General features: G+C 42.7%; 1 protein-coding gene across 3 annotated transcripts in view; it reads right to left on the bottom strand.

Moving 5' to 3' along the window:
- Atp6v1h (ATPase, H+ transporting, lysosomal 50/57kDa, V1 subunit H) overlaps nt 1-27,966 on the bottom strand; it is a 113,531-nt gene that overhangs the window by 10,449 nt on the left and 75,116 nt on the right. For all 3 annotated transcript variants that reach the window (XM_005396063.2, XM_005396065.2, XM_005396064.2), the window contains 2 exons: nt 19,260-19,361; nt 9,123-9,236 (listed from right to left, as the gene is read on the bottom strand). In XM_005396063.2, coding sequence (XP_005396120.1) covers nt 9,123-9,236; nt 19,260-19,361 — 216 coding nt within the window. The remainder of the gene's footprint in view (nt 1-9,122; nt 9,237-19,259; nt 19,362-27,966) is intronic.

Consider the following 27,966-nt stretch of genomic DNA (forward strand, 5'->3'; position numbering starts at 1 on the left):
AAAAAAAAAAAAAAAAAAAAAAAAAAAAAACCAAAAACAAAAAAAACCAAACATTAAAATTCATGGTTGTTCCATGTCTTTAACGCAGCTATTTGGAGGTTCTGAACTTCTCTGTGGTTCGCGTTTGAGGCTCCCACCGCGTTTCCTGTGGGCAGCGCTGCTGCAGGCTAAGGAGTTCCGTGCAGTTCTCCCTGCCTCGGTCCGCTTGGAAACGTTAGTAATTTAAAAGTATTTATTAGGTGCTGTGCGTGAGCTAACAGGAGAGCAGACGAAGAACAAAGACCTGCCCTCAGAAGCCTCAAGGTTCTTCCCGCGTGCTTCCCGTCTCTTCACTTGAGTCCTGTAAGGCTTCTTCCAGAACACTCTCCTGACTGTGCCAAGCCGAACGCCTCGCTCACCTTTCCCCAGGGGATGCAGAGCACAGTCCCATCGGCACGCAATTCCGTGCTATCGTTTTCTGTGTTTGTCGGTTCTCCCACTAGGTTTAAGGTCTTCGAGGGCAGAAACATCTATCACCATAGTTTAACAAAGGCTGGCACAAAAAACTCCATGAATAAATTAATAACTCATACAATCAATACTTGTAATTCAGGTCTGCTGGTAACAGAAGAATGGAGGTTTGCTCCCAGGGACAGAAAGCCTTTGGGCACCGCAGCTTTCCTCTTCAAACCCTGCCCTTGGTACACAGGGCACCGTTTTGGCTGGCAGGCAGAGCACTGCAGGACACCCCGCTGGGTGCAGCTTCAGGGGACTGGAAACAGAGCCCTGGCTCTCTGGCCAGCTCTCCCTTAGCTCGGACGCCGCACTGCCAGCACGTCCCACCGTCATGACTGAGAGCCAAGACAGCAAAAGGACAGAGAACTCAGTTGGAGCAAGGTGACATGGAGAACTGTCCTGCAGTGTGGCCAGCCTAAATGTAACTCTTCATCAGTCCTTTAAGACCCGTCAGAGGAGGGGGCCTCGGCCACTCCACCAGTCCCTGCCGCCCCGCCACTCTGGTTAGCTCGGCAGGGAGAGGAGGGGAGCTGGCCCCCAGTGAACAGGCCGGGCTGGAAGCAGGGAGCCTGCCACAGACGACGACTAGCTAAGCGCAGAGAGCTCAGCCGGAAAGTCACTAAGATGTGGGGCTCTATCAGCCAGCTGCTGTGCAGCAACCAGCGGTGAGGGCTTGGGCAGAAAGGTCGGCAGACAGGAACAAGGGAGATGGGCTCTCATCACGGGGAAGCAGGCCCGAGGGAAGGGAAACTGGAAAAGCCGCAGATTCACTTCCGCCAGCTTTCCGCCTCCAAGCTGTGCTACTGACGTCACCTAAGAGACGCCCAGTATCCTTACATCTTCTTACATTTAAGCTAACTTGAGATGGTTTTGTTTCTTGCAAAGAAATAATTCCTAGTGAAGATAAAGAACAAGGATTATTTTGTTTTAAAATTCTGTGTCGTTTTTCTTTTTTTTTAATTTTTCATTCTCTTTTAAAAAAAAGTTTGTTACTGTACTAAGGTATTCTTTCACCAGTAGAATCAATTACAGTACATTCTTGTTTTATTCTGGTAGAACCTCTAGTGGCCACCTTATTTCTCTAAGTTTAGCATTTATATTATTTCTTAGCTAAATGTGCAAGTTGTTCTGACAATCTATAAAAATACTACAAGTATTTCTTAAGATTATCATTTAGCAATCAATGTTTACCATCCCTCCATTTTTACCAAAGATGTAAAATAAAATCGTAACAGTCTATAAAACATGAAAGGTACAATAGATATTGTGAAAGGGAAAGAAACTGCTCAAAAGGAAGGAACAACTGGGATGAGGGAAAGGAGAAAAAGAAAGAAGGAAGCGGGGAGAAAAAGGATAGCTGGGATAATTGTACTGCTGATGTCTAATGGTTTATTGAAAGGAACAGCTAATGCTTAAATTTTTTTGACCAATTTTGCATGCTTATATCTGGTAATCTGAACAACTAATTTGAAGACAACAATTTGCAATATAACAATCATTGGTGAATTCCTACCATCTTGTTTAGTGAAGCACTGTATTTTTTCTAATGGGCTTTTTTATTTTTTATTCTCATTAATGGTTTGATCAATCTTGCATTCTTACATCTGGTAATCTGAGCAACTTCTTTGAAGATAATAATACGTAATATAACAACCACTGTTTTTTTTGTGGGTTTTTTTTTTTGGTTTTTTTCCGGTACCGGGAGCCGAACTCACAACCTTGCGCTTGCCAGGCAGACGCTTTGCCGCTGAGCTAAATCCCCAGCCCTATAACAACCACTGTTAATTCCTATCATTTTGTTTTGAAACCCTGTATCATTTTTTATTGTTTTTGTGTTGTTTTTGTCTATGTTATTGTTATTTTGATTTATTCTCTTTAAAATAAAAAACAGTAAAAAAAAATATTGATTTCAGCTTAAAAAAATCAGGTCTCACTTCAAATAATACACTGTAACATAAAAATAGCAAAATTGTTACAAGTTGTCAAAAGACAACAAACAATATATATATGATTTTAAATACACAGACTATGAAAAAGATATCTTAGGAAACAGGTGGGCATTTACACCTACATATAAATGTATGCAAGCATACCCACAAAATGTTCATATGTACACAGAACACACTTCAACAAATAAAAAAGTAGAGCTTCAAAATTACGGTACATGTTTTATCAGCATTACTAACATGTTAGTCATAAACATATAAACCTTATCAAACAATGTGGTTCATTCATGTATGTCTAAACACCAAAGAAAACAAAGGTCTGCAGTAATTTAAATATCTTATTTACTTTCTTAAAATCATATTTTTAGTGCATGTTTGCATAATGATTGCATTAAAATCATATTCTTGTGGCCAAACACTCTCTCATGGTTTCCCAAATACAATCTCTAGTACCAACTTCCACTGAAAAGCTTAGGAGAAATTTTTCTAGCTTTATTATGTCCATCATAAGAACATCTGAGAGAAATCAAAGCTCTGTCATTTTCAGAAAATCATCACTGAGACAGGACGCTGAAATGAGTCACATTTTTCCCAAGATAACTGCCTCAAATGAGTACAGTAAGAATTTCATGCTGTTTCCATTTCTCTTCTCCTTCTCGCACGTAAGTACCGTTTACTAGTACTGTGAGGGAAGGAGAAATGGAGGTAAGGTAACGTTCTCACTGGCCCCCAGAAGGCAGGCTCATAGGTGCCAAGTACCTTGCCATTCTCCCAGTTCCCTCACAAGACTCTTGGCTGAGCCGCTGCATTCTCTCTGCGTAAGATTCGCTTTCCTATGCGTTCACGAATACAGGCTGACTAAACAGGGTTACGTTTCTAACAAAAAAATCCCAACGCATATTTTACTACCTTTATAGTAACAATTCACTCAAGTAGGAAACACCAGCGGGTAGAAAAATAATTGGGTGAGGAATGCCTGGGAAGTACAAGTGTTTACAACCCTGAAACTCCTCCCCACAGAGTACGGAGTCACTACGAAGAGAGAGCAAGTTGTTTATGATGGAGAGACCTAGTAAACACCACTGTAACCAAGTGACCAAAGTTAACTCACCAGTAAGTAACGGGGCACAGCGACTCAGCAGCTCACCGACGGGAGCACTGGCAAGGACGCCGCGTCCCTTCCACCGGGACCCTACTACAAGCACACAACCATCCAAGCACGAGGGACATCAGAGCTCACACTGAGGGGCCGTGAAGCAACTGTCCCATCGTCGCTAAGAAGCACTGTTCTGTTTACACGAAACTAAAGAAATGTGACAGCAAAATGCAACGCATGACCCTGGATTAGACAAAAAAATCCATCAATGCACAACAGTATAAACAAAAACGAAAAGGTGCACATGGGCCGTGTGCTGTGCCCTCCTACCACGGCATCCGTGAGCACACCTCCAGAGACCCATGCTGAAGGAGTCAGGGTGGAGGAGTCAGACCGCACCACTCTCAGGTTCAAAAACAGGCAGCGTGCCCACACACAAACATGGCAAAAGGCCAACGACTGGCGAACCGAGGCGAAGAGTGCAGCACATCGCTATACACACTAGTCTGGCTTCTCAGCAGTTCCGATCTTTCCAGTTAAAAAGTAAAGCAAACAAACAGGAAAACAAGGTCTTACGAGAAAATTTTTTTCATTCACACTTCCCTTTCCGTCACAACCAGGAACACGGGAACTCCAGCACACAGCTGGGGCAGGAGGGAGGCTGGGCGTCCTAGGTCTTTCACAAGCACTTCTGGATTCATGTGCAGAGTTCAGGTCACATAAAAGATAAACAAATCCCTTACTAATTAAAAAAATACTATATGAAATAAAATTGGCAATCAGATTATTGTGATTACATGAAGTCCTCCTAAAATACTAAAGCAATGTGCATGACCTCAAAGGTGGCCTTGGGCATAGTTCAGCCACCAGATGAAATCTGACTTCACCTGCGGCGGAACAGCTCTGACTTCCCAGACGCAGCGAGCTCAGCGTGTCTCTGCCTAGAAGTCGCCCTATCGTCAGCCACATCTTCCCCAGTTCATTTCCTAATCCCACAAACGGCCTAGGCGTCGCCTCCTCAGACACAGCTTCCACGCTCTTGGGACACTTGAACATGTTCCGGGACTGCACCCATGGCGCTCTGCATTGTGTCTTATTTTCTACTTCCTGTCCCTATTTGTACTTACTGACTTATCTGACAAGTGCTCCTGCCCTTGCTTAAATGAGAGGCTATTAACAGGGAGAAATGTAAATGCTCCCTTAATTCCCTTAAGTGTGAAGGGAATTAGATACAAACAAAATAGAACCACGTTCAAACACTAAAATGTTTTCTCATAAAGTAGTTCTGGGATATTTAGCAAGGAAGGAAAAACTGTCACGCAAGGGACGGCTTCAGGCAACCCCAAGCACTCGGCCCTTACTGAAGCCCTTAAGGAAAGTGAGGCGAGAAAAACACAGCTCCTAACAGCACAAGGGGACGGAACCCAGGGCCCTGGGCACGGTAAGCACGGTAAGCAAATAATTCAAAACTCTATTAAATCTCATAGTAAATATAAAGTTTACTTAATCCTTATTTAACTTTTAGCACATTCTGTGAACCTCTACGCAGGTTATACTGACTGTTTAGGACATACACGTATGCACCAGCATGCATGCGTGCACACATAGCCGACCCCAAGTGACTGTGAGTATAACTGCTGCACACGGAGGAGAAAAGGAAGCAGTCGGATCGTTCTTCTCCATCACTTAGCAGACGAGCCTTTCATCATCTACGCTTCACTGACTGTTCACACCCAAGTTTAAGAATCCGTATGACTAAGAAGCTGATCGTAACCACACAAAACCAGAACACGGGCCGCATTCACAGAGCCTCGCACCAGTCACGGGCACCTATGTGTGAGATCAGTATTTGATTTTACATTTAATTTTAAAATGCAAAGATTTCATTATCCTTTAGCATTTTATTTTCTTTACTGTCGAACTACTCAAGATCCATTTCCTCCATGTGCTTATTTAGGCTGGCACTGTGCAAAGACCTAAGATTTATATTATGTTGATATTTCCAAATCAGTTATAAGTAAACAGCACATACTGTCCAGAAAAATAAACAGGACAGTCTCAAGAAACATGCCTAACTGGTAAAGCAGAACCTTAGACTGGGAGGCTATGAACGGGTTAACTGATGGTGAGAATACAGCTCTATTAAAAAAAAAATCCCTCCTTACTTGGACTTGGTTTTGACTTTCTCTCTCTCTCTCTCTCTCCCGCCCCCTCTCTCTGGAATTATCCATCAGTTCCTGTAGTCTGGAGACCACTCGGCAAGTACTCTACCACTGAGTTACACCCCTATCTGTAAGCTAAATGGATGGATGTAAAAAATCCAGTTACATTTGCTTTTCAGTAAGATACACAAAACATATGATATACTTGCAAAACTTCCTTCACTGAACATGTCATAAGAATAACGTGGAAAATTCCAGGCACCCAGAAAGAAATTATAATTTTCTAAATTAATTCTGGAAAATGTTAAGTCTTAAAAGCGTTATGTTTATTAAAATCATGGAATCTGTTATAAGAATATGAATACTGAAAGTTTAAAACACATCAAAGGTTTTTCTCTTCTGTTCATAAGTAACAGTTTCAATCACTGTTTACAGCCACATACAGAGTAACTAAAGTACTAGATACAAATACAGGAAAGCACAGCAATATTAGCCATACCCTTGGCCTGGTGAATTTCTGTTATATGAATTTTCCCATATACAGAATATCTAAGGAGGTTTATACTCATAACTTATTTTGCTTAAGGTTCAAATAGAGTGTCGAAACACAGACAGAGAATGTCCCAAGAGATTATCTACAAAGTCAGTGCTCCTGGTCTGAAGTCCTGAGCTGTCCACATGCACACTGCGCTGCTGCTGAATTAGAGGCTGATTACATTTAAAATCGTTCTGTAAGAGAAAAATGATGACATTTCATGGTGTTAAATTGTAAAGTATGAAATGGGCATATATACAAAAGTTCTCCAGAATAAATGGCCATTTATATATTTTGTCAAGTTTATGAATATAGAAATCCAGCACTGCTGAAAAGAACAAGGAATGTAGCCAGGCATGGTGGTGCACGCCTGTAAGCCCAGCATTCAAGAGGCTGAGGCAGGAGGATCGTTGCAAGTTTGAGACCATCCTGGGCTACAAAGTGAGCTCCAGGCCAACCTGAACTGCAGAGCAAGATCCTGTGTCAAAAAGACAAAAAAAAAAAAAAAAAAAAACAAGGAATGCATCAGGAAAACAATACAGAAAAAAGAAAAATCAGAGAGCTTCATATTGTTACCCCGCAGGAGACCTGTGACCCAGTCCTTGCTCCTGGCTTCCTGAGATGAGGGGGCCCCAAGTCTGTGCCAAACATCCTCTCCTTCCCCCAGTGCAGCGGCAACTCTATTCCCGCCCCAACTGCCCGCACTCAGTTAGGGACGTTCATAACCCATCAGCCCATGTCAGCGCAGATGTCAGGTGGGACGGGAGATACAGCAGCGATTCTAAGACCCAGGGCTACGCAGAAAGGGCCGCTGCCTGGTAGGCAGACTTCGTCTTCATCCACAATTACATGTTAATTATTTATAAACATCTTTCCGAGGAATACTAAAATATATCATCTATAACAACTCATTCTGATTTAAATCAAAACGCTGAGACGGTCAACTATGTTTTCAAGACTTCACTTTGTGTGCAAGTAAACAACTTCAAGAGAATTTTATAAACTTTAAGCAGTAAATATAGACAGACCATCAGCAGCTCAGAAACTAAAAGCAGAAGACCGTTTATTACCATAGTTCAGTAAAGTGACGAGGGTGCAAGAGATGTTCCGTAAAGACATGGACGCAAACCTCTTTTGCACTTGGGGATACACTCTGCACAGGGTTTACTTCCCACGTGATAACCCATCTAACCTCATATTGACTTGATGTTGAACTAATTGCTATTACTTGAAGAATTTTCACTCTGTGTTACAAGAGCTACGGAAATGTAAAAGTCATGATACAGAGATAACATGGGAATGACAGTAATCTTCCACCCAATGGGATAAGCAGTCTGAAATAAGAAGACCGTCTTGGTAGGTTCTCACAGCGGTAAGAGGGCTGGTGGACCGGGCCTAGACACTGACAGTTGAGATGAAAGCAGATGGATCTGGAGCAGCTTCCAGGGCTGCTGCTAACAGCCTTGTGCTGTCTCTTGAAATTAGCTTCTCAACCTTAGCACCGACAAACAGGACTAGACAGTTCCTAAATGTGGGGACGTCTGTGCACTGCGGCATGTTTACGAGCACCGCGGGTCTCTAACCAACCGTAGGCTACAGCATTAGCCACCAGGGTCACAAGCAAATGCATACCCACGCATCGCTTTAAACGAGCCAAGCTCATCTCGGTTTCCTGTTTCCTCATTCCTTCCTCTCCCTCATGCCATTTGAAAGGCTGATCAGGCCCAGTAACTAAGCCATGCGGCTGGTTCCTCATCAATAAAGTCTCGGCATAACTGTTTCGGCCTACTCAGAGCGGCCACCCCCAATCATCTTACGTAAAGTTGTACCCGCGTCCTTCTATCTCTAGCCCAGCACTTACCGTAACAGACTACAAAGCAAGTATGAGAACATATAAATATGAGTATTTATGAGAAATGTACTTAAGTGGCAGGACCATAAAACTCAATATATGAGACCACAGCAATCCTCCTAGGTATCCTTACTCACTGCGTTTGTCTGTATCTTGAAATGTGCCCAATCTAAAGCACCAATCATTTTTTTCTTGTGGAGCACTGGAGGCATTATCATTTTATGGACACTGTATACCTGTTCAGCGTGTCTCTACAAAAACTGTATAAACCTCCAGCATCTTTCAGTAGGGTGGGAATACTTCTCCGCAGAGCATTAAACAGTCAACCTACACCCAAAAAGGAATGCCAAAGGAAACCCTCATCTCTTCTATTTTGTACACAAGCAATCAAACCTGCTTATGTCTAAGCAGGTTATCTTTATTTTAGGCGGTACAAAAAGGCCAATAATCTTGATTTTAAAATTAGAACAGACAAGATAAAAGTCATGACTTTGGCTACTTCAAAAGCAAAAGACTGTAATAAATGAAATCTGAGCATTAAATGTGCTCTAATCAGTCAGCTTTTACTGTTTTTATGTGAACTGATAAAATACATTCAGGTGAACCATATGTTGAATAGTTAAATCTTGAAAAACTATAGCATCATCAGTCATCTAAGTATATTCTATTCAGTTTGAAAAAAGATTAATTCATTTATGTCACAATGGTCTTTTTAGGGGCCTGGGGGTTTAGCTCAGCGACACAACGTCTGCCTGGCAAGTGCAAGGTCGTGAGTTCGAATCCCGGTACCAGAAAAAAAACAATGGTCTTTTTAGTTACCTTCTGGAATTGTTTGTGATACTGGTACTTTCAATATACCTTCCTTAAGACCATTAGTATAGCTCATCTTTTCAAAATTATGTCTCTGCTCTAAACTGGTAAAATACGTTCAGTGATTTTAACAGCCCTTGTCAAGAGCATGTACATGAGAACATCTGGGACGGGCAAACGAGAGCCCCGAGGTCAGTGCAGGGCAAGCGTGAAAAGCTGAGCATACCAGTTGTGCACCATGAGCTTCTGCACAGCCAGCAGCGCGTTGTAGCGGACCTGCTGGTCTTCATGATGCATGTGGTTCATTACCAGCTGCTTCCCGCCGAGCTGCTCAATAACCCTGCAGAAGGAAGAGACATGGTAAAAATGCTGCAATTACTCTGAACTCACGCTGTTCATAAGCAAAAAGTTCAAATATCAAACTGCCAAAGGATTTTCGAAGAAAAGTTACAACAGAAGTAAACCAACACATGCACCTTTGTTACATTATTCTCTCTGAATCACAGAATTCAAATACTCAAGTATATTCTCTTTTGAATTCCTAATGATAAAGCCAACTGTTGTTCTAATTTTGGAGTTAGGGGGAAGAGTGAGGGATCATCTCCTACCTTGATACCTCACAGCCCCGTCCTCTAGGTCATAGTTTTCTGGGTGGTCAGTACCAACTTATTACCAGTACTTGGGGCTGGGGATTTAGCTCAGCAGCACAGCACCTGCCTGGCAAGCGCAAGGTCATGAGTTCGATTCCCAGTACCAGAAAAAAAAAAAAAAAAAAAAACAGTACTTCACAAGGCTGGGAGTGTAGCTCGGTGGTAGAGTGCTTGCTTCGCATGCTCAGAGGTTCTATCCTAGGTTCAATCCTCAGTACCACAAACAAACAAACCAGTACTTTTGGCTTGCTTAAAATCAGTACTGAGTATAATCACAATACAGAATCAGTATTAAGTCCACCAGTCACTATGCTCTACGACAGACATAGGCTTGGACAGAGATAGCACAGGACAGAGGGTTAAAAAGCACCCATGTTAATTTTCTGGAAAAGACCTGCTTTCAGTGTATCTGTCAATTTCTCATTATGATAGAATATGACAGGTGACCCCCCGCCCCGGGCAGGGGAGCAGAGGACAAAAGTCATGTCTTGAAGAGAAACAAGAAGACCGACAACTAACACTGCTTGCCGTTGCAGTACCCTTGACACCCCCAAACCCACTTACTACACACACAAGAGTAAAGTGGAAATGGGTATCTGCTTCATGCATAGAGAAAGGTGCCCACATTCTGCAGCAGTCTGGTCACAAATGAAGCTACGCTTCTCGTAACTCCAGCTCACACTGTGGCTCCCTTGTCCACGCTTTGCCCACCAGTGCTGTCCAGGGGCAACACTTTTCGTCACGACACGTGTCACTTAGTGGTCTAAGACAACCCCACGGATCGCTAAGACTTCTTAGATTAGCTAAACAAAGAGTGGGCGGTTGGGTGTCACAGAGGCTTGTATCTATAAACTTTACATATTATACTTTAATAACCTTTTTTCAAAAATGTATTGAACGGGCAGGGGAAAGAACACAATATAAGAATAATCAAATACTACGTTTACTATGTGCCAGGCACCCAACTTTTAAAATACTACCTTTCCTGATGCATCCGTTTGGCTACTAATCGGATATATCGTACCAGGAGAGTCATTTAACTAGTAAATCCCTCCCTGCCACACGGGGAAAGGAGGACGTGTCCAGCACTCTCTTGCTGCGAGGATTAAAGGAGACAAAGCTGCGCCCTGTACGCTGCTAAGCCTGAGTCCGCTGCGAGCATGACGATGCTTCAAGCCCAGCACTCCCCTCAATCCACTCTCCTCACTACAGCCGGGGTGTCAGCAAAGCTACGCGCCGCTTCCCCCGTCCTGAAACAATTCAGCGACTCTCACTGCTCGTGCAAGAGGGCCCGCAGCCTTACAGTGGTCCACAAGGCCTTCAGCGGCTGCTTCAGAGGAGCCCCCAGCTGCACAGAGCAGGGTCACACGCGGGTTCTCTGGGCTTGCACTGAGCACTGAGCGTGCAGCCAACAGCACAGTTCTCCCCGCCGGAAGGAAGCGGGTGCAGCGTAGGCTTTTTCCCCACAGGCACGTCACAGCCTCTTAGGCTGAAGACCCGGCCCAGCACTCCAGCTTCACAGCACTTCACAGCAAAGTAACATGAAAACAGCACAACAGGAAAGAAATGCAAACCGCATGGCACTAAGCAGACTATGTAAAGGACGCCTGTTTACAGTGTGGAACACAAGCAGGCAAAACACAGCCTGGTGTCACCTCGCTGAGAATGTCCCCATCAACGGCTCGAACTCCGCACTGTGCTGCACTATGAATGCTCGGAGGGCCACGGGGCCTGTCACGGGGGTCACACGCTAACTTTAGCAAGCAGTCGGCTTTATCAACCTGGAACCTGCCAACCATGCGGATCACACGTAACTTCAGAAAGCTGCCACACTGTGCATACAATGTGACTGACTGGAAAACAAAGGGATCCTGTATCATATCCTGTATCATATCCTATTACAATAATAATAGGAATACATTTGCTACACGTTGGGCACCGTGAATGTACCATAATTTCTGTTTCTTGTAATCGTCTCAATAAAGCTACTGCCAAAGATGTTAAAACAGGATTTTCGACATTATAGACCACTGCCCTTTACACTACCTTCTCGAAACTGCTACCAGCCAAGACGACTGCGAACAGCCTTGCTTTTAACGATACACTGGCTAGCGGCTGGGGGTGTGCTCAGTGGTAGCTTAGCACGCACGTGGCCCTGTGCTCGATCCCCAGCACTGCAGGAAAAAATGTATCACTCACTTTCAACCTACATGTTCTATGTTTCAGTCTACTGCAGGTCCCGGAGCATGGATACCCTCACCCGCTAACACGCACTGCTATAAAATAACACACATTTCTTGTCTTCTCACCTCCAGACGCAAGTGAAGCACCAAGGACTTCCAGATTACACACGTCGGCTATCAGATGTTGGAAGAATTGTGAGAAAAGAATTTTCCACTTGTCAGACTGTAACGCGACATCATTTCACAAAAGATATTGTGAGGATTTCACTTAGAATGAGATTCAAAGACCTAGTGGGGGCAACCTTTCAAAATACATTGAGCCAATACCAATTCCCCTTTAGAGACCCGGACTATCACAATCTGACTGAGCCAATACCAATTCCCCTTTAGAGACCCGGACTATCACAATGTGTAACAAGCTCAACTCTGGAAGAACGTTTAAGGAATGCACCAGCTGGTGAAAGAGAAAAATGTAATTTTACAGAAAACTTTACATATCCTAAAAAGCACAGAACTATTTTTGTTTGTTCTAAAGATCTTTTTTTTTCTTCTTAATACAGTTTATGAGTTTATAGAAAATAAATGTGAGTTTATATTAAAAATCCTGATAAGGCTTCTAATGTTTAGCGTTCTATTTATGGCTGTTTAGAGGCTAATGAAATCGTACCACCTACACATGATTCTGCACACAATACTAAAAATGGTTAGGTGTCAAGCATTACCCCACCAACAAGAGCACGGTATTTTTATACCTACACAGCCACGCACCCTCTGGAGCCCCTAAGTTCAGTGAGCACAGAAACCACACCTATTTTGCTTTCCTTCTAATTAGGAAGAGGGCCATTAATATTTTAAAAAAAGAAAAAGTGTTTAGGAGACTGTTCGGTGGATTTCCAAACGAGGAAGCTTTTCTAAGCGTAAAAGTAGTGGAAGAAGCCGGGTGTGGTGGCATGTGCCTGCAGTCACCAGCATTCGGGGAGGCTGAGGCAGGCGGAGATAAAGTTCAAGCCCAGTGGAGGCAAAGTAATGACGTGCTGAGTCCCTGTGTCAGAATTACAAAGGGCTGTGCTTATAGCTTGGTGCTTGTGCTGACAGCCTGGCTTCAATTCCCCCCAGGGCCAGAAGGGAAAAAGGGGTGGAAAAACCACAAGGTTTCCCTGGAGATGGAAGCTTCACGGGGCAACACTAAGAATGATGCACACAAGAGACACTTAATAAAACACGGGAAAATCCTTGATTTTCAGTAAATAATAACTGAAACATAACTGTAAAAAAAAAGTATGAACAGAAAAATTTAACATAATAATGTAATAATATTAATGTTCAGCATAAATAGAAACTAAAAATGTATCCATCAAGTGTGACAAATATTATTCCTAGTAAATCACGCTAGTTAAAATAAAAATTAGAAGTACCAGAGTATTTATATACTTTATCTTATTGAGTCTATTTCAGAGAGCCAGCAAAAGAAAGTAATCAGAATGCAAAATGTTCGTTCCATATTCATGACAAAAAATTGGAAACAAACCAAACATCCACTAGTAAGGAAAGTAAACTAAAATACATGTATCTATAGGTAATATTAAGTTTATTTTGATGGGTTTTAAGTGTTTTATTTAAAGATTTTGAATGTCAAAAAAGACAGTTCATAAAAACAGATTACATTATGATGACCAAGGCAGTATTCTACATGATTAAAGTCAAAATAAAACAAACTTATAAAGTAAATGTACATGCAGTGAATAAACAATACCTGATGTTTAATCCAGACTTCATATGCATAAAATGATCTAACCATACGCTTATGCAAAATAAGTTTTTTGCTAGACCAAAATGACAACCACTGATTGTCTACTGCCTTATTCTTCCAATAAGTATTTTCAAAGAACATTTATATAATATAAAAAGAACTGACACGGCACATAAAGACTGCGGAAAAAAACACAAAAGCATGTTCATAATGCAATTCTGTATAAAATACACACAGTAAATCTCACTAGTTCAAAAAAAATTTAAAAACAAAAGACCACCCTCATAAAACAAAGTCATCATAGAAAAATGCTCATCATTTGTATATTATTGGTAGAAAACTGGCAAGATTTTGTTGGAGGGACCAGGGAAGACATCTAACAAAGTCATTCATTTAAAATTTGTTCAAAAATATTCATAAAACCAAGGGATGGATTAAAAAATTTGTGGTATTTTTATACAATGGAGTACTACTCAGTTATAAAGAAGGATAAACTTGAAACATTTACAGGTAAGTAGATGTGACATAAGTCTATACTCCTAAGTGAAATAAATCAGTCATCTTCCCTGGGCTCTGTGGTATCCTCAGGTACCTGGTACCTAGACCAGGGGGGACCTTTCCTGGGCTGTCGATGATGGTTATGTGGCTCCTGCAATGTGGCCTGAGGTGTTTGGATGAAGTCCACCACCTCCTCAGCCCTTCAAAGATGCTTTCTCTGCCTGGAATCCAGTGGCCACGGCCTCTCAAGGTGGGGAATCAGCTCAGGATGTTTGTGGTTGACCATCTCCAGCCACATAAGCGTCCCCGGCCACTAGACTGTAATGCCCGTTAACGAAGCTTCCAAGTTCTCCTCGGACATGTTGACAAGGACGTGTGACACCAGGTCTTGGGGTCTACAACCTCAGTGCCCCGTATGATAAAAAAAACCTACAGTCCATCTTTGTCTTCACACTAAATAAATCAGTTGCTATTTACTTATTTCTATCTAAGTATCTATCTATGTATTTTTAATCTATTGAGCTAGCTAGTTATCAATCATCTATTAGTTTTTTATTTCCGAAGTACTGGGGTTTGAACCCTACATCTTCACATCCTCAGACTTTTTTTTTTTTTTTTTCATGAACCCACTAGGGTCTCACTAAGTCACTAAATTTGTCAGGCCGGACTCCACGTCCTTCTTGCCTCTGCTGCGTAGAATGCTGGGATCACAGTTACACATCACCGGGGCTGGTTCAGTGTGCTATTCAGAACAGTAAAAGGAAAACTAGAAAATGAACTAGAAAATGAAAACTTCCTGTGATATTAGGCACTGGTGACATTTTAGCTTTTAAAGCAACGTGTGTGCACTGACATTTTGCACACGGCAGGCACAGTGCTAAGGGGTCTTTTCCACACCACGGAGGCATTTTCTCTGAAGATGCAGAGCTAGGCATTTGCAATTAGCTGTGAAGTTTTAGGATGCTTTTCTTTCCTGGATCGATTACATCAAAATTTGCATTTAAATAGGGAATATTGAAACATTCCATACATTTCCACAATGACTTTTGTTAAGAGACAGAAATGTTGGTTTCAAACTGTGACATCTGTGATCGTGGTGGTGGATCCATAGCAGGTTGTAGCTTTTAGGAGCATACAAATGATCATTCATTCTGAGCTAATGAACTTAATACCAAAGTGCAGTATGCAATACTGTGAGCTAGCGCAAGGTAGACAGCATGTGGTAACTGCGTGGTGATAGTCCTCGTACACCCGAGAAACCATCACCCCACTGCCATGATGAACACATACATGTATCACTTCGAAGCTTTCCTTGTGGCCATGTGCAATCGCTTTAAAACGTCAGCAGGAGGTGGGGGTACACACCTTTCAGCTCAGCACTCTGGGAGACTAAGGCAGAGGATCACAAATACAAACCCAGACTGGGCAACTGATTGACCTACAGAGACCTATCTCAAAATAAAAATTAAAGAAGGGCTGGCCTTGGGTTCAATCCCCATTAAATAAAAAAAAAGACAGGTAATACCCATATAAATAACTAAAAGCAGGAAATGAAAGAGGAGATAACATATGATCACAGTTTCAGAAGAAAAAAATATATGGCATAGGAGAAAAAGTACTAATAAATCATTATGCTTAATCTCATGGTTTCAGCACTTAGGGTGCTATTTCTTCTTCATTATTTTTTTCTGCATTTTTCAAGTTTTCCATAATGAGTACTTGTTGCTTTTCATGACAGCTATAATTTATCAGAGAAATTAATTGGGTTTGGTGGATAAAAGGTTTGTGCCACTATCAAAAAAAATGTGCGTGGATGTGCTGCGCCAGTGCTTGTAGAAAGGAAAAGAGATGTGTCCCTGGTATTAAAGGTAACTCTTTCCGTACTTAATTTTCCCTGCTGTGCTGTGCACACTGTGCCTACTGAAACACAGTTACCCTGTTTGCGAAGCTCAGTGGGTGAGGAGAAGAGACACAATCAGGTTACCCCTGAGCCAACTGCGAAGTGCTACATAACGAAGATACCCGCGCAACACTACGCTTCCGTACAGAAAGCAGGACAGTAGTGTTTTGTTCTAAGGGCAGGTATACTGCTCTCCCCAATACCAAAAAAAAAAAAAATCAAGACTCTCTTGCAACACTCAGTAGTTTTCATTTTTTTTCCAGGAGAAGGCGGGCAGCTGCAGTCGCAGCCGGCCTGCCAGCCCGAGCCCTGGCCTCCGCAGCACCTCTCACCGCACCGGCGAGGCCCGGGACCGGGCGCCGCCCGGGGGCAGCCGGCCCCATCTCCGGCAGGGCCGCCTCCGTGGTTCCTCTTCCCACTCACACTACTGATCAGCAGGCGAGGGCCGCTCAAGGCCCGGCCAGGCTGAGGCGCGCTCTGAGGTTCACTCCAGTTCTAACCATCTGACATCTCAGGTGCTGCGGCCCTAGAGAATTCTGAGACTGTCGTCATGCTCAGGTTCTGCCCCAGGCAGTGTAGAATCTACTTAATAAAACCGCTGTAAACGCAGCTTAAAGCAGCACATGACACGACTGCCACCGCACAGCGGGGTAGGGGCAGCGCCCCGCGGGAGGGGCGCACAGGAGCCCGGGCTCAGGCTGTGGTCTCCCGCTCACAGCCCCCCCACCCCGTACAGAGGGGAAGTGTTTTTAGTTACACCAGAAATCTGACTCCTCCCAAGCAGCAAAGGAATTCCTGGAAGGCAGCTGCAGCTTGGCAGCAGGGAAGCACACCGGGGCTGCCCAGGCTGGACTCCTACTGACTCAAGTCGCCAGTGAGGTGCTGCTGTGGCGCTTGGCCGTGCAGCCTCTCTGTTCCTACCCAGCCTCTCGTCCCGCGCCTTCTCTCTGTCTGTCCCTCACCGCTGTTCCTGACAAAGTCCAGGCAGGTACATCGAACTCACTGAGCTTAGGAAAGTGCAGGAGGGTGAACAGGCTTCTGATCAGGCAGCAGACCAGGTGTACTCCGTGTATCACAAAAAACATCTGAAACACCCAGCTAGATGGCAATGCTACTACCGAGTCAGTTCTAGAAGAAGGTAAGTTTCTCTTTTTTTTTTTGGTACCGGCAATCAAGCTCGGGACACTGCACTTGCCAGGCAGGCGCTGTGCCGCTGAGCTGTATCTCCAGCCTAAGACGGTAAGTTCTCCAATGAGTTTTTCATTTTCAGGTTTTAAAACCAATATGCTTTTTTATCTTAGCTCATTTTTAGCAGCTCCAGACCTAAGAAGGCCCTCTCTACCACTTATTGTCTGTAGTTGCTCATGCTGAACACTTGGATGGTTTAGGAACAACGGCTGTTAGCTTTAAACTCAGGTGCCACACGACGGCCTTCTGTCCAACAGACCGCACACAGGATAGTGGTCTCCTGAGATGATGTCGCCTACTGATGTCAAAGCCAGCTTGGTTTGTGCAAGTACGTGCTATGATGCTCATATGATGAGAAAGGCACCAAACACTCATTTCAGAGAACGTACCCTCTTACTGAGCAACATATGCTGTATTTATAAACTAGGGTATTTGTGAGTCATGTTAATTTTAGATAGCTCTTCACACTACAGTGTCAAGAACTATGAAGATCTTCCTTTTACCCTACTGGCAGCCGTCAAATGAGCTGCCTGAGTTTCACGGACACTGGTAGAAGACACAAGACTCGCGGGTCTGCGACAAAGGACAGTTCATTGGGAAAGCAGCAGCAGCAGAAGGATGCTGGCATTTTCATACTGGTTTTCTGAGCCTCAGTTTCCACAGGGCAACATAAAGAGAGCCAGATGAACCCTGCAAACTGTGCAGGAAAAAGCCAAATTTAGGGAAGTGGATCTTTTTTTTGGTACCAAGAATCAAACTCAGGACCTTCTGCTTGCCAGGCAGGCACTTGTGCTGCTGAGCTACATCCCCAGCCCAAGGAGGTGGATCTTTCACAGTCAGTAAGCACAGCTGCCCTCTGGCTGACAAACTTCTTCCAAAAGAACATTCACTGCCTCATCTTCAGGAAGTTCAGAGGGGAGAGAAATACCTTCACATCATATCAACCTCTCACTTCCACACTATTTTGCCTTCTGACAAATTTACCCATGAACACAACACTTGCAGGTGACTCTGTTTAATATGGCTGGCATAGATGGTAAGAAACAGTGTAAGGTTCGAACGCTTTAAATATGGAATAAAGCATGAATCTAATATCATCCCCCTCCCTGAAAAAGTATTTTTCTTAATAATTTTCTATTTCTTTTTGAGACTTCTTGTGCTAAACTTATTTTTACACACACACACACACACACACACACACACACACATGCCCCTATCTGAAGCCATCTGTCTTCTGATGTATGCCCAGAAGAGTTTTATGCCTGCCCAGTAGGAAGGGTTTCCACTCCCACATAAAAACGGAAATGTGCTGAAGCCCGCTGTGTGTCTTACTTAGCTCACTCAGACAACCCCCCACTTTCCCTGAGGCACACACCAACGCCCCAAGTACTCTCCAACCACCACCTGCCTGTTTCTTCGCTCACTGATCTCCAAGATGAGCCCCGACTGCAGTGCAGAAGCACGCCAGCAACCTAGACGCAACTGTGCTGCACTGGGCACGTGTTCCATCAGGCCACGTTCTCAGACGCTCGCGGTCAGTATTTAACCCAAAGGAAATGCCAGGGAACAGTCCTGCTTACGCCACAGAGACAGCCCTCACACATCCAAGCCCGAAAGCGATTTCATCGTACCCACTCCAGGCCATCTAAGCGTGTCAATAATGCAAACATATCCAATCCATGTGACACTCCACAGTACCAACAAACTGCTCCCAGTGAAACTGTCATCAATTGGGAGTCAGGGTTACAAACACCGAGCAACAAAAAGCAGCCTGAGCTGCGATGAACCAGATATAGAAGAACAAGACAAGGATGAAAACTAATATATCCTTCACTTGCATACTTAGGGAAAAGGGCAGTTTCTCTGGTTGAAGGGATATATCTTTGTCTAATCACCTACATGACTTTTGTTATCCCTAAATATTTTATACGAAATAAGGACAAAGACAAAGGCATGGCAACCTTTAACATGAAATTTCTAATGTTACCTCTGCTGGCTCCTACACAATAGTACTAATTCAAGTGTACTTGTATCTTTATACTACTCTTTTTAAGTTTCTCCAATGATTACAGTAATCTTGCCTTCATTTACTCCATTGTTAGTCCCTCTACTAGTGTACTCTGCTTTAGGTAAGAACGTCACTTAGGGTTCTACGCTGAAGATTAACACAAAGGAAACCAGCCGTTTCCCTTACCGTTTGCCGCGTGGGTAATGGCGCACATACTCTCCAACATCATGAGCAGCGACAGCTAGGACCTGGGGATCGTCCGACACCTCCAGAAGCTTTGTCAAGATTCTGAAATAAATTTAACCCAAAAAAGTCAACGTCTGTTTTTTTTTCTACAGAGCACAACACCTGCCGCAAAGTAGATGTTTACCATCATACTCGTCTGAGGATTTCAGTTATACCTCCCTTAGTAGTTTTCAAACCTCGGCACTTATAGGACAGGTTACTTGCAGATTCATGATGTGTAGCATGCACAGTTCCCACTATCAGGACTTCCCAGCCCTCTCTCTCAAGAAAGACTAGAATATAAACAAAAGTTATTTCAAAGTAAGACTACCGGTGGATTTTTGCAAATTATATTTGTAAATAACTTACTTGTAAACCATAGGGCCTATTGTTAGTACTGGAACAAATTCTTTCCAATACTCAATCACCAAAATGGGAGACCTGAGCGCTAAGCGCACACACGCCCCTTTCTCTTTCCCGAACTTAACAAAAGGCCGGAACATGTGCCTCACAAATTAAGACGAAATCCACTTTGACAAGTGAGTGCTTCTCAGAAGATGGCAACCCAAACCCACCAGTCTGACCCCCTGCCCTTCGAATACTTTCCCCCGTGCACACACAGAGGAAAACTTCCACCGAACCCGACGGGCCTTCCTCAGGAGGCGGGGACCAACGGCAGGAGAGGCTCCCCTCCGCCGAGCTTTCTGTCTCCCTCTTCAAGGACCACGAAGGAGTGGGCACACCCACCAGGGACTGTGCATGTCCTCGCGGGTGAAGGGGAAAGGAGAAGCCACTGCTCAGAACCCACGGAACTCGGAAAAGATGGCCTTCCTGTCCAAGGAACAAGTAATTCCTGTGTTATTTAAACTGGTCAAGAGCCCCCCCAAAGAGACGGAAAATTTCTGAACTCACCCTACAAGCAGCCCGTAACTGTGACAACCAATCAGAATGAGTAGTTTTATGAAGTGACGAGACAGAGACTAACACATAAAAGCAACTGCTTTCTGCTATGCTGGCAATCATTACTTGTTTAGAAACAGATAAATAAAAATCTTAATGAATTAGCAAAGTAAACCCAGTGGTACATGAGAGTACATAATACATTCAGTTCTCAGCTCACAGGTCCCATTCTTCTCCAGGAGACCTATCATTCTAAGACAGGACCCTCTGTCGCTCTCCTTTCCTACTGCACTTCTCTTCATGGTGCTAATTACTATCTGCCATTATACACTCTATTTTCTTGACTATATGTTTAATCTTCCCCCAACACAATGCAAGCTTAGTAAAAAATGACTGTTTTATTTGCCACTGCATCTGTAACATCTAGAATAGCACTGACAAATCAACAGATGCTTCAAAAAACACATTAATAAATGAATAAAAAAGTCTAATATGAGCCAATTGGGAAAACCATTCCTGACAGCTCTTAATGAAATTTAAAATACAGAGAAGCTTTGACCCAGCAATTCTATTTCTAGGAATCTTTCCCACAGAAATATTTTCACATTTTCACAAAGATGTACATGTACACTATCTTTAAAAATGACTGAAACACTCATTTTAAGTGACTCCAAGTCACAGTAGGTAAAAAAGACAAGTAACAGACTAACACACTTGGTGTAATGAATGTACAAAAAATTTTGTATAAGCATGAGGTGATACACACCTACACATAAAAAAACAAACCCAGAGAAGTTATTGCCTTTTGATTCCAGATCCCATTAAAGAGAAGTCTAAGGTAGAACAGCAGTATAAAAAGTTTTTTTCTTCAAAAACTTTTTATTTTAGTACTGTATACCTTCAAGTGTGCTTGGAAGACTCTGACCAGGCCGCTTGATATAACTTATAATTCAAGACTTCAACAATACGTCTATTAAAAAAACAAGTCACTTATTTTTACCAAAATGGTCAAGGTGTTACTATCCATTTGAACTGCTAATTATATCAAATACTTATTTGAGAAAATTGAAATAGTTCAGTTGTCTGTTTGCACACAATCTGTTCCCTTACAAAATGTCGTATTTCTTAAAAACTTTACTTGGAAACAACTCAAATCACAACTGTCTTTGCTTATATTAATGCGTCACAGCACATTCCAGCAATGAAACACCCACTTTGCTGAGAACGCGTCTGAATCCGTGAGAGCTGCTTACTTTACTGTCCTGGTCACACATATCTGAGTCTCCCAAAGCTGAAAGTCTCCCCGCGCTCCCTCTCCTGTCCCCAGGTCAGCCTGAGCCAGCTAACGTTTTACAGACAGCAGGACATGCTAAGGAGGACCCTGTTGCCGGTCAGGGGATCATTTCATTATGAAGTAATTGCACGTCCTCCCTCTTCTGGATTAACTGGGAAAGCTGAATTTCCACATTAAAGAGAAAGGAGTAACAGCTAACAGAGAGAGAGAGATACATGTTTCAGACTCTGTAAATATATTCTTTACAACAAGACATGAATGCCAAATAAGGCTCAAAGTAGTTAGCATGTCTCAAGACAAGCCAATGCTGCAACTAAAATCTGGCTATCTGCTCTCTAGCTACAAACTGCAGCACAAGAAAATTTAACTCAAGCACAAAAAAACTGTAAGACATACATTCAATTTTCTATATTTATACATTTTTTTAATTTCATCTTACTAGTATGTGTGTATCATACATAACACTTACATTTCTTGGGGGACGTTGGTACAAGTACATAACACATCCTAATTTCTTTTTTAATCCCCTTTCCTTTCCTTCTTCCTTCCCCCACTTAACCCACTTACCCTTCTCTTAATCCCTATAAGAAATAGAAATTTAAAGTGGTCCATTTGCAGGATAAAGTCTAGCTCTGCGAGGAAAACTACTACGTCATTACCTTGTAGACTTGACTGAGGGCATTCATCTGAAAGGGTCTCTACACGAAGAGGGGAGAGGAGGTAGTCAAAGTACGGCATTCACGATGGCACCTCCGACTGGGGAAGCACTAGCAGGTAAGAAGTTACCCCTGCAGCTTAACAATTTGCTTATAAAAACCACGAAGTGTTTGCAAAGAAAGGGGGCCAAGGGTATATAAGTGCTAGGGAAAAGATAACCGCAACGTACTGGGCCAATGAGGAAAGGGGAGGAAACTGCACTAACGCGAGAGAGACTTGCCTTCCTGGGGTTAGCCTGCTGGATGTAACAGCCCGCCCCTCCTTCTGTGTCTCACAGCACAGCGGACACCCACCCTTGCAAGACTAAAGCTTTCCTTTCGCTGTTTTTCTTGCCTTTGAAGTCCATTCTTTGGGCCTGGACAAGTTAATGCATTTCACACAATCTCCTTGCTTTTTTTGTTGTTCGTCTTCTTTACACATGTTTATATTTTCTTTTCAAAAGAGCAACTTGCAAACTAAAGTGTAGTTCAATCCAATTGAAAATTTTTAATAATTTCAAAAGATTAGCATTATATTTTCATACTTAGAAATTAAAAGCAAATTACATTAATAGAAAATTACAAGAATAACATATTTGCTCTCAATACCTCAAACCAGGTCAGCAGATTAAAGCTCAAGGCCAAAGCTGGCTACCATCTCATTTTGCAAATGAAGTTTTATTGAACACATCCAAGCTCTTCAGTTTACTTACTGTCTACAGCTGCTTTGGTGCTATGATGACAGAGCGGGAAGCTGAGACACAGAGCAGCTGGTAAACCAAGTGTAAGACACATACCGCCCGAGCCTTACAGCAGAAATGTGTGAATCCCTCTCTTACACCTGTACGACAGCGGAAGAGTACTCACCTTGCATGCACGTGGCCCGGAATTCAATCTCAAGTACAAAAACAATTCACTGGCTTAAACCACTCTCCATACTGCCAATGAGATACGTAATACTCAAAACATGATATAGAGACCAGCTGCACTGCTATCACATGGATACCTCAGAAATGCTGAGCGACCAGCCCTATTCTAAGCTACCAAGTTACATTATAACACGCTCAGTTAAGTTACACACCGTGGTATATAATATGTATTTTTAATTGTTTTTATTTTATCAGTACACATTAGATATATATAATGAAAACATTCATCATAGGGGATTTGTACTTGTACACGATACATCCTGGTTCCTCTTTCTTCCCATTCCCCTCCACTTAACCCCTCCTTCCCTCCTTCCTCACAAAAACTTTTTGAATTTTTTTCTTTTATTCTTTTTGGTCCTTTCTTTCCTTTCTCCCTCCCTGCCTTGCTCCCCTTCCCATTTGTACATTTTCTTCCCATTTCCCAAAATCTGCTATGCATTTTGGTCCTTATTTACACTTTGGTTTCTCACCTCAGAAACAATGCAGCATTTAAACGTGTGTCTTATTTCATGTAAGAGCATGGTCACAAGGTGCATCCATTTCCCTAGAAATACCTCAAATGTACGCTTCCTTACGGTAGAGCAGTCTCCATAATACAGAAACCACATCTTCCTCACCCATTCACCAGCCAATGGGCTTCTGGCTGCTCCCAAGATTTTACTATTACGGATTGTGCCACTATAAACATGGTGTGCACATTCACTGTGGTCAGATGCTTTGAATTCTTGCAGGAAGATACCAGGAAGGAGAACAGCTGGGTCAAATGGAAGCTCTAGTCCTAGTCTTTTGAGGAACCTCCACACTGATTTCCACAGTGGTTGCACCAGTCTGCACTCCCACCAACAGTGGAGAAGGGTTCCTTTCCCCACAGCCCCGCCAGCATTTGTTATTGGTTGATTTCTTGGTAATAGGCATTTTTTCTGGGGTGAGAAGGAATCTCAGTGATGTTTTAATTTGCATCTCTTGAATGACCAGTGATGTCGACCATTTTTTCAAATATTTATTTGTCATTTCTATTTCTTCATTTGTAAAGTGTCTGTTCATCTCAGATACCCATTTTTGGATTGGCTTTTAAATTTGGAGGATCTGATTTTTTGAGTTATCTAGATAGTAGTCCTCTGAATGAGAAACAGCTGACAAAATTTTTTCCCACACTGTGGGTTCTCTTCACTCTGCGGTTTCTTTTGCTGTGCGAAAGCTTTTTAGTAAGATGAGCTCCCCGCTGTTGATGCTTTGTGATAGTTCTTGTGGGAATGAGGTTTCCTTCATACAGTCTCTGCCTACACCTATGCCTTCAAAAGGTCTATCTATCCTATCTTGCAGCAGACTTAGTGTCTCTGTTTTAATACTTAGATCTCTGATCCATTTCAATTTTAAATGAGTGTATGGTAAGAGGTACGGGTCTAGTTTTAGTCTCTGGCGCGTGCAGAGCCAGTTTTTCCAGCACCATTTCTAAAGAGGCTGTCTTTCTTCTAGTACAGGCGTCTGGCTCCTTTGTCAAAGATGAGGTGGCTGAGTATGTTTGAAGCTACTTCTACACCTTCTAATCTGTTCCACTGGTCGTTGCATCAAGTCAGGGATTGTGATGCCTCCTGCCTTGCCTTTGTGGGCCAGAACTGCTTCTGTTATTCTAGATCTCATCTGGTTCCCAATGAGCTTTAGCAATGTCTTTTTTATCTCTGTGACATACGCTATTGGTATTTTGATTGGGACTGCATTAAATCTGTATGACAATTTTGAAAGTATGGCCATGTTCACTATATTGATTCTTCCCACCCAAGAATAAGGGATAGATTCCCATTTTCTGACACCCTCCTCAATCTTTTCCAGAGTACTGTAGTTTTCAATGTAAAATCTTTTTGTTCCCTCATTAAATTGATTCCTAGGTTTTTCATGTTTTTGGATGTCATTGTGGAAGGCGTTGTTTCCCCAATTTCTCTCTCAGTGAGTTTGTTATTCATGTTCTGAGTTTTGAGTATTCACTTTGTATCCTGCCGTGCTGCCAAATAAGGTGATGAGTTCTAGAAGTCTTTTGGTGAAGATTTTGGGGTCTTCTATGTAGAGTACCACGTCACCAGCAAATGATGACAACTGAACATTTTCCTTTCCTATCTATATTCCTTTTCTTTCTTTCTTTCATCTAATTGCCCTGGCTAATGTTTCCAGAACTATATTGAAAGAGTGGTGATAGTGGACATCCTTGTCTTGTTTCTGATTTTAGAGTGAAAGTTCTTAGTTTTTGTCCATTCAGTAGGATGTTGGCTGTTGGTTTGGAATAAAGACCTTCCACTCCGATTTTTTTAGGGTTTTTTTAATCACAAATGGAGTTGGACTTTGTCAAATGCTTTTTTGTGCATCTCTCTAGAAGATCATGTGGTTTTTGTCCCTGGTTCTTTTAATGTGACATATTGCATTTATTAATTTGCATATGCTCAACCATCCCTGGATCCCTGGGATGAACCCTACTTGGTCATGGTGTATGATCTTCTTGATGATTTGTTGCATTCTGCTTGCCAGTATCTTAGTGAGGATTTCTGCATGTCCATGAGGGAGATTGGCCTATAGTTCTCTTTTTTGACTGGATCCTTCTGTGGTTTTGGTATCAGGGTAATGCTTATTTCTAGGAAAGAACTTGGAGTATTACTTCCCTTTCAGTTTCATTAAAAAGCTGAAGAAGAACCACTTTTCTGTTCATGCTGCCCTTTTCGTTTCTGTTGGCGCAGACCTGCCCTAAGAACACCCTCCCATTTTCTACAGTAAGTGCAGCTTCTTTTCCTTTTACCATCATCTGATGGTAAGTTGTACAGCTGCAGTTCTTTACTCATCATATACCACAGCCTGGAGTCTACCAGTCAAATCCACAACACATCCTGTATCACCTCCTGTCAGGCCATGCAGGTAATTTACAGGAACAAAACCATGATTTCACATGATGACTTCATCACTGAACACAAAATAAAACTACACCATAATACACAGTTCTTGGTCATTCAGAAAAATCACAAAGGGTCACACAAAGGTAAAAAGAAGTAATGTGAAGGAGCATAAAAATTAAAATCTAATGCCACAAAACAGAATGTACTTTCAAAAAGCTATCATTATGTGTGTCATAATAAAGACACATGTGATGTCTCAGCAATAATCAGTATAATGCTCCCCCTATTATATTCAACTTTTCCAAAGACTAGATTTAAAAAATACTCAATGGCTTTTTATTATTGTTAAAAACGGAAAGTGACAAGGCAGTCTGAAAGATAATCTGTGATTTTCACTTCCTGTTACCCACAGTACCGCCATCGTCCATCAGCCACTCCCTGTGGCTCACCACCCTCCGTGTAAGCAACAAGAATACATCACTACCAATAATACACAGAAAACGAAGTCCACACCACAAAGGGATATCTGCTTTAAAATGTTCAACAGACACAAATGTTTACCTCTGTTTACACAGATACCTCACTTAAAGTAAAAATAATTTTTAAAAGCATAAACCCATAAGGACAGACAAAATGAGAAATAAACACAAATAACAAAATATTAAATTAGGAAGTGAGAGGAACAAATGTTAAATAACTTGAGAAAACGAAATACAAAGCTGGTCATGAGGAAAGCTAAGTGACAACTGATTTATTACACTTAGTATTTTATAGCAGCACTTCTAGGTACCAGTCTGAGACCGTCGTCCAATACAACAGGCGTGAGACACACACGTGGGTACAGTTACACTGATCAGAATTAAATTTAAAATTCAGTTTGTGGGTCCCTCAAAAACCTCCTGTGTGCAGAGGCGAGGCTTTCGGAAGGTAACTGGATGGCGGGGGTGCTGCGCTCAACAGTGGGTTAACCCAGTGATGCGTCCACAGTTGAACGTGCTGTTAGAGACCGGGCCTGGCAGGGAAGAGGCTGCTCACCCGGACCTGGAAGGCTGTACAACACCCCCCACCCCACCCGCCAAGAGGGGAGCAGCTTTCCTTCACCAGGCCCTTCTCCCATGACGTTTCCACCTCAGGGCCAGCCGACCGAGGCCCCTGACACAGGGGCCAAATCTAACACGTTCCCGCCACCTGAACCGCAGCGGTACATGCCTGACTGTCCCCTCAGGCAACGTGTCCCACTGGTGGCACAAACAATGTGATCACTTTCATCACTCTTTTTACTAAAAGTTAATACGATACGACAGTCACGCCTGTACCACACAAGGGTCACACTGCCCGGCAGCAGGACTTGTGAACTGTGGGCCCACTGACGGTGTGAAACTCTCCTCCTTTAAACTGCAGGTGTCAGGTCTTATGCCCAGCAACGGGCTCACAGGCACAGCCATCAGGAAGGGCCAACAGAAACGCCAGTGAGACACCGCTACACGTCTGCTAAGATGATGAGAATCAGGAAGGCAAGTAACAGCAAGCCTCGGTAAGGAGGCACAGAAACCAGAGCGTCACACATTCCTAATGGGAACGCAGAATCGGTCCGCCTCTGTGGAGTACAATCTGATGGTTCCCAAGGGCTAAACACAGAGATGTAACATGACTCAGCAATTCCACTCCTGGTATCTATTCAAGAAAGGAAAATGAAAGCGTATGTCCATGTAGCAACTTGTACAGCAAACACCACTGTCAGCAACAAGGTAACCAAACGGTAGAAACAACCTAAATGTCCATAACTGATGAGTTAGTAAATAAAATGTAGCCTTACCTACATAATGGAATAGTATGTAGTCATGAAAATGAATGAAGTACTGATAAATGGTACAACACAGTTGACTTCTGAACATACAGTAAGTGAAGAGTGAGTTACAGAAAGGACAGGTACGTCATTCCATGCACATGAGACTTCAATAACAGAAAAGTTCA

Source organism: Chinchilla lanigera, unplaced genomic scaffold (assembly GCF_000276665.1).
Source record: "Chinchilla lanigera isolate Chin_1 unplaced genomic scaffold, ChiLan1.0 scaffold00053, whole genome shotgun sequence".
In the NCBI taxonomy this organism is placed as follows: domain Eukaryota; kingdom Metazoa; phylum Chordata; class Mammalia; order Rodentia; family Chinchillidae; genus Chinchilla; species Chinchilla lanigera.